The 15792-nt window shown below is 40.0% G+C and overlaps 2 protein-coding genes across 2 annotated transcripts; one reads left to right on the forward strand and one right to left on the reverse strand.

The window, feature by feature from the left end:
• Positions 1 to 797: 797 nt before the first annotated feature.
• LOC117128210 lies at positions 798 to 4452 on the forward strand. The gene is made up of 2 exons (XM_033280125.1): positions 798 to 899; positions 1152 to 4452. The coding sequence occupies exons 1-2, from the start codon at positions 893 to 895 to the stop codon at positions 2099 to 2101; spliced, it is 957 nt and encodes a 318-aa protein (XP_033136016.1). The 5' UTR covers positions 798 to 892; the 3' UTR covers positions 2102 to 4452.
• Positions 2745 to 14622, reverse strand: LOC117128206. The gene is made up of 2 exons (XM_033280078.1): positions 14610 to 14622; positions 2745 to 8896 (listed from the first exon to the last, which is right to left on the reverse strand). The coding sequence occupies exon 2, from the start codon at positions 8430 to 8432 to the stop codon at positions 5727 to 5729; it is 2706 nt and encodes a 901-aa protein (XP_033135969.1). The 5' UTR covers positions 8433 to 8896; positions 14610 to 14622; the 3' UTR covers positions 2745 to 5726.
• Between the last annotated feature and the right edge of the window lie 1170 nt (positions 14623 to 15792).

Raw genomic sequence — 15792 nt, forward strand, 5'->3', positions numbered from 1 at the left:
TATGAATGTACACGAAGATGATGATAAATGGGTGAAGAAGGGGCAAAAAGTAATGTGAAGGAGAGTGATAAAAGACAAAAGAGAAGAGAGTGGAGCCCTAAGGGTGTGATGGGTTGGGCAGATTTGGGAGCAAAGATTGATGGTATCAACAGTTCTTTTTTTCCCTCTCTCTCTCACTCACTGTTATTTGATTTGACATCTCATTTTTTTCTTTGACCATCTCTCTACCTACACACTCACACAAATGACATAACTTTCATAACTCCTCCAATTAAAACCCACATGCTTTGCTTCTTTTATTTTCATTTCATATTCAAGGTCATACATAATACGGTGATATACGAAGCCCGCTCTTGTAGTGAGTGATGTATGTATAATATAGTGATTTTTTTACTCTTTAAGACATTTTTCCAGTTTCATATATCACATTAAGACACATTGAACTTGAGGCAACCTTCTTGGCTAGCCAAAGACATCGATGCCCCTAGAACAAATAAAACCAAACCGGACACATTGAAAACCAAACCGAATCGAGTTTAATTTAAACCCAAGTATACCAACGCCAAACTATACCTAGTTCATAAATCTAAAGACACACTTTTATCCTACGGTTCACACCCTCTCTCTCTCTCTCTGATACTTTGTGCGACAGAGATTAAGAACCCTAGTTTCCGCGGCGGAGATTAAGAACCCTAGTTTCCTCACCCCTCAATCATCTTCCTCACCCCTCAATCGTATGTCTCATTTCGTATTGCACCCTTTACAATCTTCCTAACCCGTCAATCTTCGGTCTCGATCTGCTGTCTTGTCATATTCAGCGGCGTAGATTAAGTTCCCTACTCGATCTATCATCTTCCTCGCCTTCTCGATCTGCTGTCTTGATTGCTCCGACATGCAAGGTTTATTTCTTCATCCATGTACTTGTTGGTAGATCTCTTAGTTATCGATTTTCACTTCTCTTAAAACTGTATAACTCTATGAAATCGTATGAAATCGTGTGAAAGTTTCCTGCTTTTAACATAACAATTTCAAATTTCTTCTTTAGGGATCAATAATTAAAGGAAAGTCTAGAGTTTCTTAGTTTTTTCTTTTTCTGGTCGTGTGTCCGAGTTGTTTCCATTTACGGTCCTAACATTTACACGTTCTTGTAGGAAACAACAAGCCAGACCACCTTCTCCCTCCGAGGCTGTTCGCCACAGACAGGGCCCCAAGCGGACGTATCAACATCTACTCCAAGCCAGACCTTCTAGCTTTTATACAGCATGCTCTCCGTAACACCAAAGAGCTCCAGTACATCAAAGACTCTTGTTTCGGGAAGTTATTTGAGCTCCCAGCACGTCAGTGTCCTGCCTCGTGTAAAATAATACACGCTTTTCTTACAAGACAGCTAATTGTCGAGGATAAACACACACTCTGGTCAGTCTTTGGAAGCGATCCCATCCGTTTCGGCCTCCAAGAGTTCGGCACAATCACAGGTCTGCCTTGTGGAGATTTTCCTGCAGACTACAACACTGAACTGGAAGACCAGAGTAAAGCTCACAAAGATCCTGACTGGATCAAGCTGATCGGTAAAAAGAGATTCACCACCATTGCTGATCTACGCCACAAGCTCGAGACTGAAACAACGATGCCAGGAAAAAAGAAGCTGCGCCTAGCTCTAATAATAATTGTTAATGGGGTTCTAATCGCTCATCAACAAACTCCACGGCCTACTCTGAAGTACGTCAAGATGGTCCAGGACGTCGACGCTTTCTGCCTACACCCTTGGGGCATAGAGTCTTTCCTCAAGACTATTACCTGCATGAAACCTCCCAAGTTCATCCCTCTGAAATGCGAGGACCCTATTGCAAAGCTTATTAATCTTTTGAAGCAGGAAACTTTCAGGCTGAAGGGATTCCCCCTATCATTACAACTCCTTGCATTTCAAGCCGTCCCGGAGCTGCAGTCCATAATCCCAGCCCCCTTAGACTCGCTATCAATCATCCAACTCGAAGAACCTCATCTTCCTGTTTACCCGAAGATTAGCTACCTTGACATACTACGCGTGGAAGCTGTTGAGAATGTAAGCACCTCATCTCCCTCGTTTTACTACTTCAATTAATTTTGAGCATTTCTATTGTTTTCATTACGAGTCTATGTTAACAACTGGTCATTTTTGCGGCCATTACAGCTTGCTGTTACATCATTGATACCAATACAAAGCCAACCGCAACCAGGATGGGGAGTTTGGCACGACGTTGTTGCTGATGAACGCCTAACGTACATGGAGAACCTCATAGCGAACCACCACCCATTCAAGAAGCATCTCTGGCCAGGTGGAGACACTTCCACGCCCATACTCATCCATAAACCTCCCTTGGAGGAACCAGAAACGAGGAGACAAGTTTCAAAAAATGCTTTGAGACCTAGAAAGCCCCTAAACAAACCACCACCGTGCCGAAAGCAGAGGAGGATCAGCAACTACTTTCTCAGAACTGGTTCAACCAGCAACTCAAACGATCAGATGATGGAAATGCTTTCTAAAGTTTCTAGCGAAGTTTCCAAACTCAGGAAAGAGTTTAGATTGATGCGCCAACTCAACAAACGCAAGAAGTCTCGAACCCACAGCAAGCGTTCTGCTTTCCAATCTCTCATTGGTTCTCCACACAAACCCCAACTCTCACACAGAGGATGTCAGACTGACCCCACAGAGCATTCAACCGATGATGTACCTAACGAGACGGTACCATTTTTCCTTTCCCCTATAATCTTCTCGCGTTTCTGTTGCAATTTATTGACTTTTATGTATGTCTGTCAACGTCGTTGCAGTCCCCGGCACCTATGGAGGAAGATCATCCGGAATGCACCTCCCCTGTTGTCAGCCAATATGCAGCTCAGCTCTACGGCCAACCTTCCAGCGAGTCAACTCCGGTCCACACAACACATCTCCCTACAGAACCTGAACAAACCACACCCGTACACACCACCACCTTTTACACCTTACCCAAACACACCCCCATTGAACCAAACCCTATAATCCACAACTTCCCCGTCCACAACTCCCCCGTCCACAATTCCTCCGTCCACAACTCCCCCGTCCACATCTCCCCCGTCCACAACTCCCCCGTCGACACCTCCCCCGTCCACACCTCTCCCATCCACACCTCTCCCATCCACACCTCTCCCGTCCACACTTCCTCCGTCCACACCTCCCTCATCCACATCACCCCCGTCCACACCACCCCCATCCACACCACCCCCATCCACACCACCCCCGTCCATAACCAAGCCGAACCCACTACACCCATCTACGATACTAGTGACCATCATTACCACCAACTTCGATTCCAAGGTTTTGAAATCTTCGAGCCCAACAGTCCTGCCCCCCATCACTGAATAATCCTAGATACGACACATCAACCCACCGAGCTACTCCTAAACCCCCACTAAACCCCATCACACCCGATACGTCTCCAACTAAGAGTAGCGGATTTGCTGAACATGCCTCATCTGTCAATGCATTCGTTGCTACCGCTACATCAAAACGAACCTCCCTCCCAACCTTAAACGTGGAAAAGAGTCAGGTACTGTTTTTTTTCCTTACTTTTCTTCCCACCACTCCCGTAACTGCCTTCATTTCTTGAGTGCAGGAAAACCTATCTGACGAAGAAGTTGTTGAACTTAGCGACTCCAGCCCTGTAAAGCCAACCCCAAGACATCAGCCATCAGATGAAGAATGCAACCTTGCAGAAGAACTCTTCAAATGCCCTTCAATTCCAGCACTAGCCCTCATCGCTCCGCTTCCGCAGCACCAGTGGGACCTCTTCCACGCGACTCTCACAGCAAATACGCAAGCGTACGTACCTTGATCCAAACCTTCATCGCATGCAACATTTTTGCTTTTTTAACATTTTCATTCTTTCAACAACTCTTAATTCATGTTCTAACACTATCACAGATTCCACATTACTCCGTCCCAATTTGACTTCTCCAACAGATTCATATTGGAAATAGCTCAGCCGCAGAAATGGGTCACCACATTTGTAAGTTCGAGTCCCCTTCTAAGCTCCTTTGCTTTTTCTGTTTCTCTTTATGATTACTCTGGCTCTTTCTCATATTCTGTTGAATAACATGTGACGTTATGGTCCAGCATATGGAAATTTTGATGTACATGCTTGCTGGAAGGCACAGAGAGCTCCTTGATCGAGAGAAGCTTGCTTTCACAACACCGTATCTAGCATCCGGGATTCAGGAGGTCTTCAAGGGGTTCAAGAAATTGGCAAGGAAAGACCGATTCAAATGGGACACCCGTCTGACTGAGTTGGTGCTTCAGCCAGGGAAGAAATGGATGGAAGATGTGTTTACGATATACACTCCTATGATCTGGGAGGATCGTCACTGGGTGGGACTAGCTATAAACCTCGACATGGGATATGTTGAGATCCTAGACCCACTCCCAACGTTGTATGGAGATAACAAAGTGCAGAAGCTCATGGACCCCATCCTCACTTCACTGCCCTACCTCGTCAAGAAGGTTGCTAAACCACAGCAGACTCAGTTCCGTGGACTGAAGCCTTTTCATTGGGAAAGGATCACCGGAAGCTACATAAATGAGCGGTCGGGTGATTGTGGTCCAGTCAGCATCAAGTTTATGGAGCTACACTCTCACGGTGATCCTCTCCCCCACATGTCAAGAATTACTGACGGGACCGTTGATGATCTACGCAAACAGTATGCCATGGATGTCTACAAAACCATCGTCCTACCTGCTTACTACGTTCCTACTTTTCCTTGATCAAAATTCCATTTCGTCATGTCTCTATTAGTGTTGTCTGAAACTAAAACTTATGGTTTATGCAACTTATGTGTCTTGGTCTATGCAACTTTTTCTGTTTCTTGGTGTTTTGCTTCTAGACAATCGTTATGTAACATATTATGTTTATGACTTTCCTACAACTGCTCTCCTTTCCATTTTGCCTTAGCCTACATCTTTGTACAATTACCAATCGATTTCACGTCCACACCTCCATTCATGTACACGTTATACATCGAACACAAGTCCTAGCCATTGTCCACATCTACTACTTAATCACACCTTACGTCCACACCTCCATTCATGTACACGTTATACATCGAACACAAGTCCTAGCCCTATTGTCCACATCTACTACTTTATCACACCTTAAGCTAATCAGCTTGCAATTACGTTCACACCTCCGTGCATGTACACTATATATATCGAACACAAGTACTATCCATTATCCACATCTAATACTTAAGACAAACAATTGCATGTACGGAGTCACAATTACTCTTATAGTAAATCAGCTTGCAAAAGAGCTACATAACCCTACCAGGAATACCAAATAAACCTTAATCAATGCAAACACAATTATCCTCTCAAATACAATAGCAAAGTAATAGTCTTTACCACTAAACAACTCAAACCATAATACTTCTCCAACTCAAATGTCACAAAACCACTCATAACATTACATGATCAAGTTCGTTTCTTATTCAAAAACTTATTCATACGATAATGTGCTAGCCAAGTAATGACTTCGAACAAAAACTCCCTCCCACTGCCTCAATCTCTATATTGGGTTTGTGCAACGGGTCCTATTGTGCCCTTCACAATGACACCTCCCACACTTATTTGGAACCAGCTTTGTCTTCTTCGCAACCTGAAACACAAATCAAAAACATTCAAGTACTACAAGATCCTACAATCCCGCACATTCAATGATCTAAAGAACTATGCATGTACTTACCGGAAATTCACCAGTTGAAGGAATCCTGTTCTTCATACGACGCCCAGCTGGCCTCGTCGTCAAGGGCGGCATTAACACCATATTCTTAACGTGTTCCGGAACATCAACATCCCTAGGATCTCCCTCTGGATTAATTATCCCACCATATGTCTCCCTCCAAGTCGAAGTCTTGTACCAGTGACCCACCAATGTTTCATAAGTCACTCCCAAACTGTCAGCAGCTATCATAGCATGGCCACAAGGTATTTTTATTTTATCAAAATACTTGCAGCTACATTGCTTCTCAGCAAGCATCACACGCTCCTTTCCTCCAAATTTTCCCACAATTTCACAAGTCCAATTAGAGACAGAGTTCACTTTACTACCCTTCATTGTTGCCATATTAGAGGTCATCTCTTTATCAACTTCCACGCTAACAACCCCCCTATGCTTCTCTGCTTTCTTTCTCCTAGCACAGAACCACCTTGTCATCATCCTTTGAATGAATATCACCAACTCCATTATTGGTGACGTCCTCCCTTCCCTCAAAGCGTTGTTAAGCTGCTCAGCTATATTGCTAGTCATGATATTATAGCGCTCACCCGCAAAGTTCGACCGCGACCAATGAGCCACACCGATATTCCCCAAATAAACTCCGCATGCACTGTTAGTTGCTCTGACCTTAGCGTACAGCTCCCTGTAGTCCCGTTGTCTGTATGCAGTTGCAGCAGCAGTCACCATCTTCGCCAAGTTCTTGCTCGAGTAGCGGGAGTTAACGTTCCTTGCTAAGTGGACAATGCACGCCCCATGTTGAGCAGATGGATAGACACGTTTCACAGCATTAGAAATTGATGTTGCACGATCAGATATAATGGCAAGACTTGGGGAATCAGCCAATATACGCTCAACCTTTTGTAGAAACCATGTCCACGCTTCTGTATTTTCACTGTCCACAATAGCATAAGCAAGAGGAAAGATCTGAAAGTTTGCATCTTGTCCACTTGCAGTCAACAGCACCCCCTTGTACTTCCCTCCTAAGTGTGTACCATCTATCACCAGGACACGACGCAGCTTTTTAAACCCATCTATGGACGCCCCAAACGCAAGGAACATATAAAGAAATCGCTCATCTCCATCCTCATCCACCTCAGTCTCCAGATCAGCAACCGTGCCAGGATTTGCAAGTTTTAACATGTGCAAATACTCTGGCAGCTTCAAGTAGGAGTCTTCTTCTGATCCACGAATGTCCATGATAGCTTTCTCTTTCGCCCTATAGCACTTCATGTACGATGCAGTCACTCGAAGATCCTCGAGCACTAGCCTCTGTAATTCCGCAGGCACTGGTCCTTTACCAGGTTCCCCAAACTTAGCTTTGTAAACTGCCGCAATAACCCGCGAAGTAGCTTTGCTCTTATACCCCTGCCTTGACTCGATGGGACAACTATGATCAAGTTGAGCTTTCCTTATCTCATAATAACCACACCCCCTGATCTCATGAGCTGTAACTCTCCAGTCACAGTGTTCATCTGGACATTCCACAACAAAAGAATCAACCTTTGTTCTCGTTTGTTTGAAATGGAATTGGTTTTTGATTGCATATATCGCCAACGATATCTGACAATCTTCTTTGTTACCAAAAACCTTCCCAACATGTATCCTTCCATCTCTCTCATCTAAATCCATGTCCGGAATCTCTGCTGCGGCATAGCTAGTATCATCAAACAGAGGAGGGATATCAAACTCTTCATCATCAACTTGATCTAGCTTCCTTGTGGACGACCTCCTCTGCCTGTCCACACCAACACCCTCATCCACGCCATGCAGCCATGGGTTCTGTTTGCCAAAGTCCTCATCTTTTGGCAAATTTACACCACTGCTACTACCACCGACTTCAACAACATGGTCAAACGCGTCATTGGTGGTGCAAGTGTAACGCCGTGGACCACTACTCTTTGTCAAACCAGCAACAATCTCCTCCTCATTGTAGATGACATTAACAGCATTCGAACCTTTGTAGTCAGTTTTCAGTAGTGGGCTCCAGAAATCTTCGTCATAACCTCGAGGTCTCACGTCAAGCTCGTCCACTTCTTCCACCACAGTTTCTTCCTCCCCAACACTACTCTTGCTTAAAGCTTCTCCTTTTCCACCCTCGCTACCGCCTTTAATTACCTCCTCAACTCTCTCCACTTCACTCAGAAACTCTACATCTTGCAAGTCAACAATGTTAGATTTAGAAGCACCCGTCGATACATATCCTCCGTTCGAAGTTCCAGAGCCTAACTTTGAAGAACTCTTTGGTCCAAATGCAACCGGAGTTACAAAACCCATCCCCGAGTCGTCAACATTGTCCTTCTCAGAAAACGTCACGTTCCTCTCGAACCTAACAAACAGATTCATAGCCCCCTTCACCTTCACGTGCTGAACAAAGTACTTGATAGCTCCATCACTTGTAAGCTGCACAGGAGGCGTTCGAATCCCCGTCGCTAACTCGAAGCTTGTTGGCGTCCAGTAACTAAGAATAGGTTCCCAAAGCTTCTCCTCCTTACCGAACTCCCGCAAAACACTCTCTTGAAGTTCTTTCAGTGCAATAGACTCGGAAATCGGTACAAGCCGTGCCATCTGCCTTTTGTCGACCACAAATTCCCACTTACATCCATCCCCACAAACCCAGTCGCCACACATCACCATGCACTGGTCTTCCATAGCACATGCACCATGCGCAAGAACACATTTGATTGAATACAAGATCCAATTTTACAAAACATTCATCAACAATCATAGACAAAAAAAAAATATTAACCTACGTTCTCTCTATTGCAAATCCCCAGAAGAACGTCGCTCTTTCTTGCTCCCCAACGACAAACACGCATTTTATCCACGTCCTTGGCAAAACCTACTTTCAAATCTAACCGTAGGATCAAACTTGCTTTTTCTTTTATCCTACGGTGAGAATTTCTTCCCCGCTTTTGGTAATGGATAAGACAGACAGCTAGCAACCCGGTCTTACAGCTTGCAAACCGGTTCCATAACCAGACAGAAAGTTCGGTCTCCCTTAATCAGGGGCAACAATGTCCATTATTCTTCTTCGACAAAGATATTGTGTCTACAAAGCAAGATGTGTCCCTCTATGCAATCCAAAGACACAATGTGTCTCATATGGTAACCAACTCATAATATAGTGTATGGATTATTGTTACATTGGTCACAAGCAGCAATTAAACAGCAGTAAAACTGAAAAGGATATAAACGTACATCTTTAAATAATGTAGGATTAATTCAGACATCATTTATTACCAATCAATTTCCTACCCCTTTGCTGGGAGATGTAGACCATCCCTACCTATCATCCTTTGACCCCTCTCATCTTCTCAACACTCTCCACATTTCTCTACCGATAAACACTTAAGTGGTTCCTATTGAACGTTGTTATATATATCTTAAATGCGCCTAAAATGTAAGTCATATGCATATAGTTTACAAATAACGTGCCTTGTTTCAAAAGAAAAAAACATGCAAGTAGTACAAGTTTTCTGTAGCCGCTTATATTAACCTAACATACAAAGTATTTTCGGAGTCTATGTATTACACTATAGTTACATAATTTGTAAACCACTTCGCTAAATCAAATAGAAAACTGATTAAATAAATACAAAATATGTTTGATTTTAATATAAGTATATAAATAAACCATATATATTAGTGACTAAATTTAAAAGTAATAATAAATTTAATTCAAAATTTCACAACTTTTTTTTGACAACGAACGGTTATTCTATTATTCAAACTTGAGGTGGTCTGGATAACTAGACCGGAACAGAACAACCAATAAAACATAGTAATCTATGGAAATATCTCATAATCCTAGCTAAAGAATCTAAAATTTAGTTTTGCACTCTTAGAATACGAATGATTTTGAAGTCCGGAAAGCATATCTACAGAGTTTCTATTCTCTCCAATTTTGTTGCAAAACTTAGCTAAATATGGTGCTTTTTAATCATAGCGATCAAATTCTTGCAATCCATCCCAAAGATCTAACATGTCGAATATTGAATCATATTCTTCACTGCCCATCGTAGTGCCTCTACTTCTAAATACAACGCATACTCTCGTCGTAAATAATTAAATTTTACAACTTTAAGAGCGTTGCTATCTAAAGTTCTAATTTTCGTAGAAACTTATATCCAGTTGAAGGATACACATGCTTATGTATTAAAATACATGACAATCAGAAACATAAAAAAATGGAAAATTAGTGATATATACTAATTTTTTAATAAAATCGAATCTCGAAACTGAATTGTTCTATGTGACTGTTCAAAAGACATTTTCAAAATCTGAGCAATATTTATTTGGATTTTCCTACTGTTGCTGGAAAGAATCCGAACATTGGACTTCACTTTGTTCGGTAATTATGCTGTTACATTAACTAACACAGTACATTCACAAAACCTAAGTTTATACATTGGTTGTTTTAATGTATAAAATATTTCTTGTCTGAATTTTTTCCCAATAAAGCCTTAAAATCTGCTTTTAGAATCCCGAAGCTATATATTCTACTAGATTCATTAAACGAAATATAAGTACTTTACAATTTCCTATAATCATGTCGAGAAATGAAAATGTTTAAATTAGTTGCTCAAATCTATTTATTTATATACTGTTCATATTCCAAGGCTGATCTGAAGGAGACAGCTTTGTCTGCCGTGGCTCAGATTTCCATCTCCCTTAGATTTAATTTATTCTAATGGACACACACGTATATGTTTTATGTACACAGTTTATATTTGAATTTTTCCTATGTAAGAAAATTCTTTAGTTAACGTATTCGTTGTGTTACAAAAAAAATAGAGTTAATGTATTCGTTTTGTCTATACATCCACGTAAAGATCTAACGAAATCGTCAATGAAAGGAAACATATGATTAAGTATTACATAAAGAAGATTAAAGAAGGCCCCAACATGCAAAAGAAAAAATTTGTCAATAAAAAAACATGCAAGGGAGTTCAAGTTCGCCCTAGCCGCATAACCTCCCAGGCACAGTCTCCGAGGCAGACTTCCAAGTCATGATTTCCGGCGCCGGTGACTTCTCTCGCCGGCGTCGGGACTCCTCTCCGCCGGATCTGCTTTCTTTCTTCGTCTACAGTGTCGTCTTCTACCTTGGTCTCTGCTTTCATCCGCTTCTCCTGGTTCTAATCTTCGGCGGCAAGGGCCCTCGACGGATCCAACGACAGAAACAAAGGAATCGAGCCTTGGGACCAGATATAGCTATCGCTCTCTCCATCTGGTTGCTCCTCTCAACAGTGCTTTCTACAGTCCCTCACCGCCGCTTGGTTGCTATCTCCGCCGTTTCTAGCTTGGTCGTCGTCCATGCCCCTGCTCAGCTCGCCGTCACCCCCGTGTCCGGTACCCTTCTCGTCACTGCTCAACTTACTGAGGCGAGTGGATGTGTTAAGTCTGTGTGTACCTTCACCGAATCTATTCATATGGCGTCTACGACGTCTATACAGAACACACATGCTCAGCTCAGTTCTCCTCAGTCGCCGGTACCAGTCACCATCTCCAACCGCATATCACCAACCCTCGCTAACTGCCTCCTTGGTCTTTATGCCGACAAGCTTTCATCTAACATTGAGGCAGCTACATCCTGGCATGTTCTCAACGGAGCTGAGCTACACAGTTTAAGGTTATCACCAACTCCGTCAACTGCAAGATCTGGACCACTATGGCCTTGCCTCCTTCCTCAGCCAGGAAGTGAATCCGCCAAAGGTCCGTTCTTTCCTCCACGGTTGGACCTGCCGGACCCTCCAGACTGCGGCTCCAGTGGGTTTTCAGAGCCCCCCTCGCCGTTCATCAAAGACTCGGAACCCAGCTCAGACGATCAACACTTAATCTATAGCATGATGGCTTCCATGGAACAGCGAACCAGACTCGGTTCAGCCAAAGCTCGAGTGTTCCAGCACGGTAATGTTGGTGTCCAAAGCTGCGTTTTGAACAATGTCCTCGCTTTACCATGGATTCTAGTTAACGATATCTATATTAGTTGGTCTGAGGTGTTTGAGAAGTCAATCGTTTATATGGGATTGGAGACAACTTTAGCCTCAGTGTACAGGGTTCACCTAGCCCAAAGCCGTGATGTTATGCTTAACTTAAGAACACTATTTGTCCAGCCATCACAGGTCAGTAGAGTTTGTAGTAACTCTAATTTTGTCACTTGCGCTATTCGGTTTCAAGGTCCATCCAGTCTGTTCATCAGCGACAAATCCATGACTGGTATACTCTCCGTTTCTGTTGAGATTCACCTAGTCTCTTCGGAGAGCGTCGTCGGAGCTAGAGCTGCTCTTGCTCGTTCCGCCTCCTTCCAAGCTTTGTTGGTTGGTTTATTCAACGTCGATTCTGACTATTTCATGCTCGTGGTAGTAACCTATTTAGGGGTGCATCTGATGATTTCCCACGGTTCTCCGGTTGTCGAGCAAGTATCTCTCGTTAAGTTCGTTATGTCTTGTTTTGCTGTTTTGTTGGTGTTCATCAAACTGTCGAGGTTCCCTCCAGTTTTTATCTTGTTACCGGATGTAATAACTTAAAACCCTTTTAGATTTAATATAATCGTTTGTTTGACAAAAAAAAAAAAAAAAAAAAAACATGCAAAAGAAAAAGGGAGAAAGAGGCCAAATTGAGCTTGCCTCATGATTAATCACGGGTACCTCAAAAGAGAAAACAAAATAAATTAATTTCATATTTATTTTCCGAATAGTCATATAAGTATAAATTGTACTAAGAACAACATATCTCGATATTTTATTATTTTTAAAAGTATTTTACATTTGAATTAGTATAGCACAATATATTAGGCACACAAAAGGAAGAAGAATACAAGATGGAACTCGGTAACATGTAGGTATTACATATGTGCCTTTTAATGCATCCCCTAAACACAAATTTTCATATACCTGTAGTTCGATCAATATATTTTTTCAAAGGTAGTTCGATTAATATATTTTTTCAAAGGTAGTTCAATTAATAGTTTGTTTTAAATATATTCACGGTTTTTTTTTCAAAAATATCATACAGCCGGACCCTTACGTATTTTTGGATTTCATCTGAACAATTTAAAACCAGCTTGATTATTTTTAAAACTAGAAGTTCGCCTCCACTGTTAGTCGAGCGCTATAGAACATTGATGTTATTAGCAATAGTATGATCCATTCCGGCGAAGAAATTATGATGGATATTTTGTAACATTTTTTTCTTCTTGTTACATTGATACTATATTATATAATCGTTAGAGTTGTGGTGTCGTTGGCTCGTGATCATTGTCCGAGCGTGTTCTTTTGTCCATATTCTTTATTTGATCAACTTTATTTTTTCTACTCCTGTTAAAGCTATTTGATCATCATGCTTGTAGATTCTCCAAGTTGTATGTAGTGTTGGGTTTCTTTCACCAGCGAATATTATCCCAAGGAAATATAATAGTTCAAGAAAACAATATTAAGATACACTTTTCTATCAAATTTATTTTTCTAGTAATACTAATTACCTTTCAACAAAAAACAAACAATATTGAAATCAAAACCTCTTTATTAAGGGGGAGGTTCTAGAAAAAGTTATCATACATATATGATAAATTAAAGAACATATAATTATAGTTAAATTGATAGTTACACAAAAACCAAACCATACTACACATATTAACACTTTTTGGGACATGGGTTATTTCTATACGTATATTTTATCTATACATGATTATCTATAATAATTTTGATTCATAGATGAGTATATACATGCATATAGTATGTAAATGTTATTTCTTATCTTAATCTCAATTCTGCTTACTTTGAATCGAAATAAAGGTGACACATATGCATCACATATATACAAGCTGACATACAATCACAGAGTATGTTAAGCACTGAAGCTATAGGGTGAGATCATCACAGAAGGGAGGGGCAGACGATACCAGGAAAAATAAATAGCCAAAGAAAATAAAAACCATATCTGATTTAATTGGTGCTTTTATATTATAAGACAAATATAATATATCTTTATATATGATTGGACATGGCATCGACTTTTGTCTTTCCAATTACTTTGAGGAGAGATTCTATTTTGAGGTTAACATAACTCCTAAGAAATACCCACACTCTTTCCCCATTTCTCAATTTTACCCATCAACCTTTCCTACCATAAAAGTATATACATACACCTATATATAATCTTTCAAAGACACTATATTTATAATAATTAATCTACCCCCAAATTATGAAAATCTAACCATACTTGAATTTTTTTATCAATAATTCTTGTTATATAGTTTACAATAGATAAACAAAACATCTTGGTCTAGTGTTAAGATTAATTTCATTATAAAATCATTTAGATTTTTTCAACTTTAACGATGTTGTGTTACATTTCCCTGAAATGACGCCTGCACTAAATAATTCACATGCAGAGTTATAAAGCTATAATAAGAACTAGTTATCCTTAGACTCGATAGCGCATAGTCGGACCGAATTTGTTTTAATCAAAGTATCATCACGAGAAACCTAACATCAAGTGGAGGATTTCTGGTCAACTTATTACTTATAGTAACTACCCATTTTCTAAGAGTGGTGACAACTACAAAAAAAAAAAAAAATGGACCACATAACATAAGTAAATGGTCAGTGAATGTATTTTTCATCAGGGACTCGTTCTTTTATGAACAGTAGTGGACATTGATATGAGCAGGTATGTATCCTCTCTCTGTGTTAATTATTTTTTCCTCTCTTTTTCAGTTACTCGTTTATTTTTTTCACCTTTTTGTATTTTTTATTTTCGACCCTCTCTTATTTGTCTGCAATAATGTGCTTTGAGTGAAATATGTCTTTATCTCCTTTCCCATACCTCCTTTGTTTTTCTTTTTGTTCAATTACTTTTCAGAAACCAACCAAGATTAATAGATGAATTTCTTATTGTTATTTATAAAAAAGAGCCAACTGATAATATTTTCTCTTTGTATGGTGTATTCGGTTATGATATATTATCATCAGTTTTATAAGGACTATTTATAAGAGAAAAAAAAAACAAGTGCGCTGTTATTACTAGGTAAGTTCGGCCATATTTGCTATTCAAGATAAAATTAATTTGCGAGAGATAGCATGTTTGTACTTTAAAAAGTGTTGATATTTACGTAAAAGTTACATTTTGAAAATATGTGCGATAGTGTTAAAAAAATGTGCGATATACACATATATAATCTCTTTTAGAATCATAACAGGAATATTTTATTATAAAATAAGTAATCCAGTGGTTTTAATATAATGGTTTCGTTCGACTAATTCACATATAAAATTATTTCCACTTATAACACGCTCAATTACGCATTGATTGATAATTTCCATATCTTATTTAATTATAAGAAAAATGTACAGACACTATATCTAGATATATGTGTGGTGATGAATAAATATAATAGTTCTTCAATTTTAATTTTATCGCTTATAAGATCATTTAATTAAAGAATTTTGGTCTCGGAACTCATAATAAAAGGGTACGTTCACGTTGGGACTAATGTGAAAAACAAAATAAAGAGAGGGATGGGTTTATGAATTATGAGGAACCCCATACTTACAAGATTTACCTTCCAAAGGGGAAGCAATCAATTTGGAGATGAAGCGTATGTCGATCTTGTAAACATTCCATCTCTAAAGTCAAAACCCTAAATTTCAGTTCCCAAATTGAGATCGTTCTTTTCCCGATGCATGCACATGCAACACTTTAAATTGTATTCACGTGGCATGATGGTGATCATCTATTTGTATAGGAAGCAATTCGTTGTGTATGCTCTTTTATAGAAAGTTGTCTGGAGTACATGATCGCTATAACTCGTAACATAACTGTTGATCAAACTTTTTACGAAATATATCACCATGATAAAGTTTTCTTACATATTTTATTTTGTTTTGTATTCCGACTGATGTTCGACAACTCGTTTATATGGCTTTCAAATTCATATATAACAATATAAAAGGTGAGTACACTTTTGAATTCAAAAGCAATCTGGTTAGAGTTGTCTCGTGAACTTTTA

Source organism: Brassica rapa, chromosome A09 (genome assembly GCF_000309985.2).
Source record: "Brassica rapa cultivar Chiifu-401-42 chromosome A09, CAAS_Brap_v3.01, whole genome shotgun sequence".
Taxonomy (NCBI): Eukaryota; Viridiplantae; Streptophyta; class Magnoliopsida; order Brassicales; family Brassicaceae; genus Brassica; species Brassica rapa.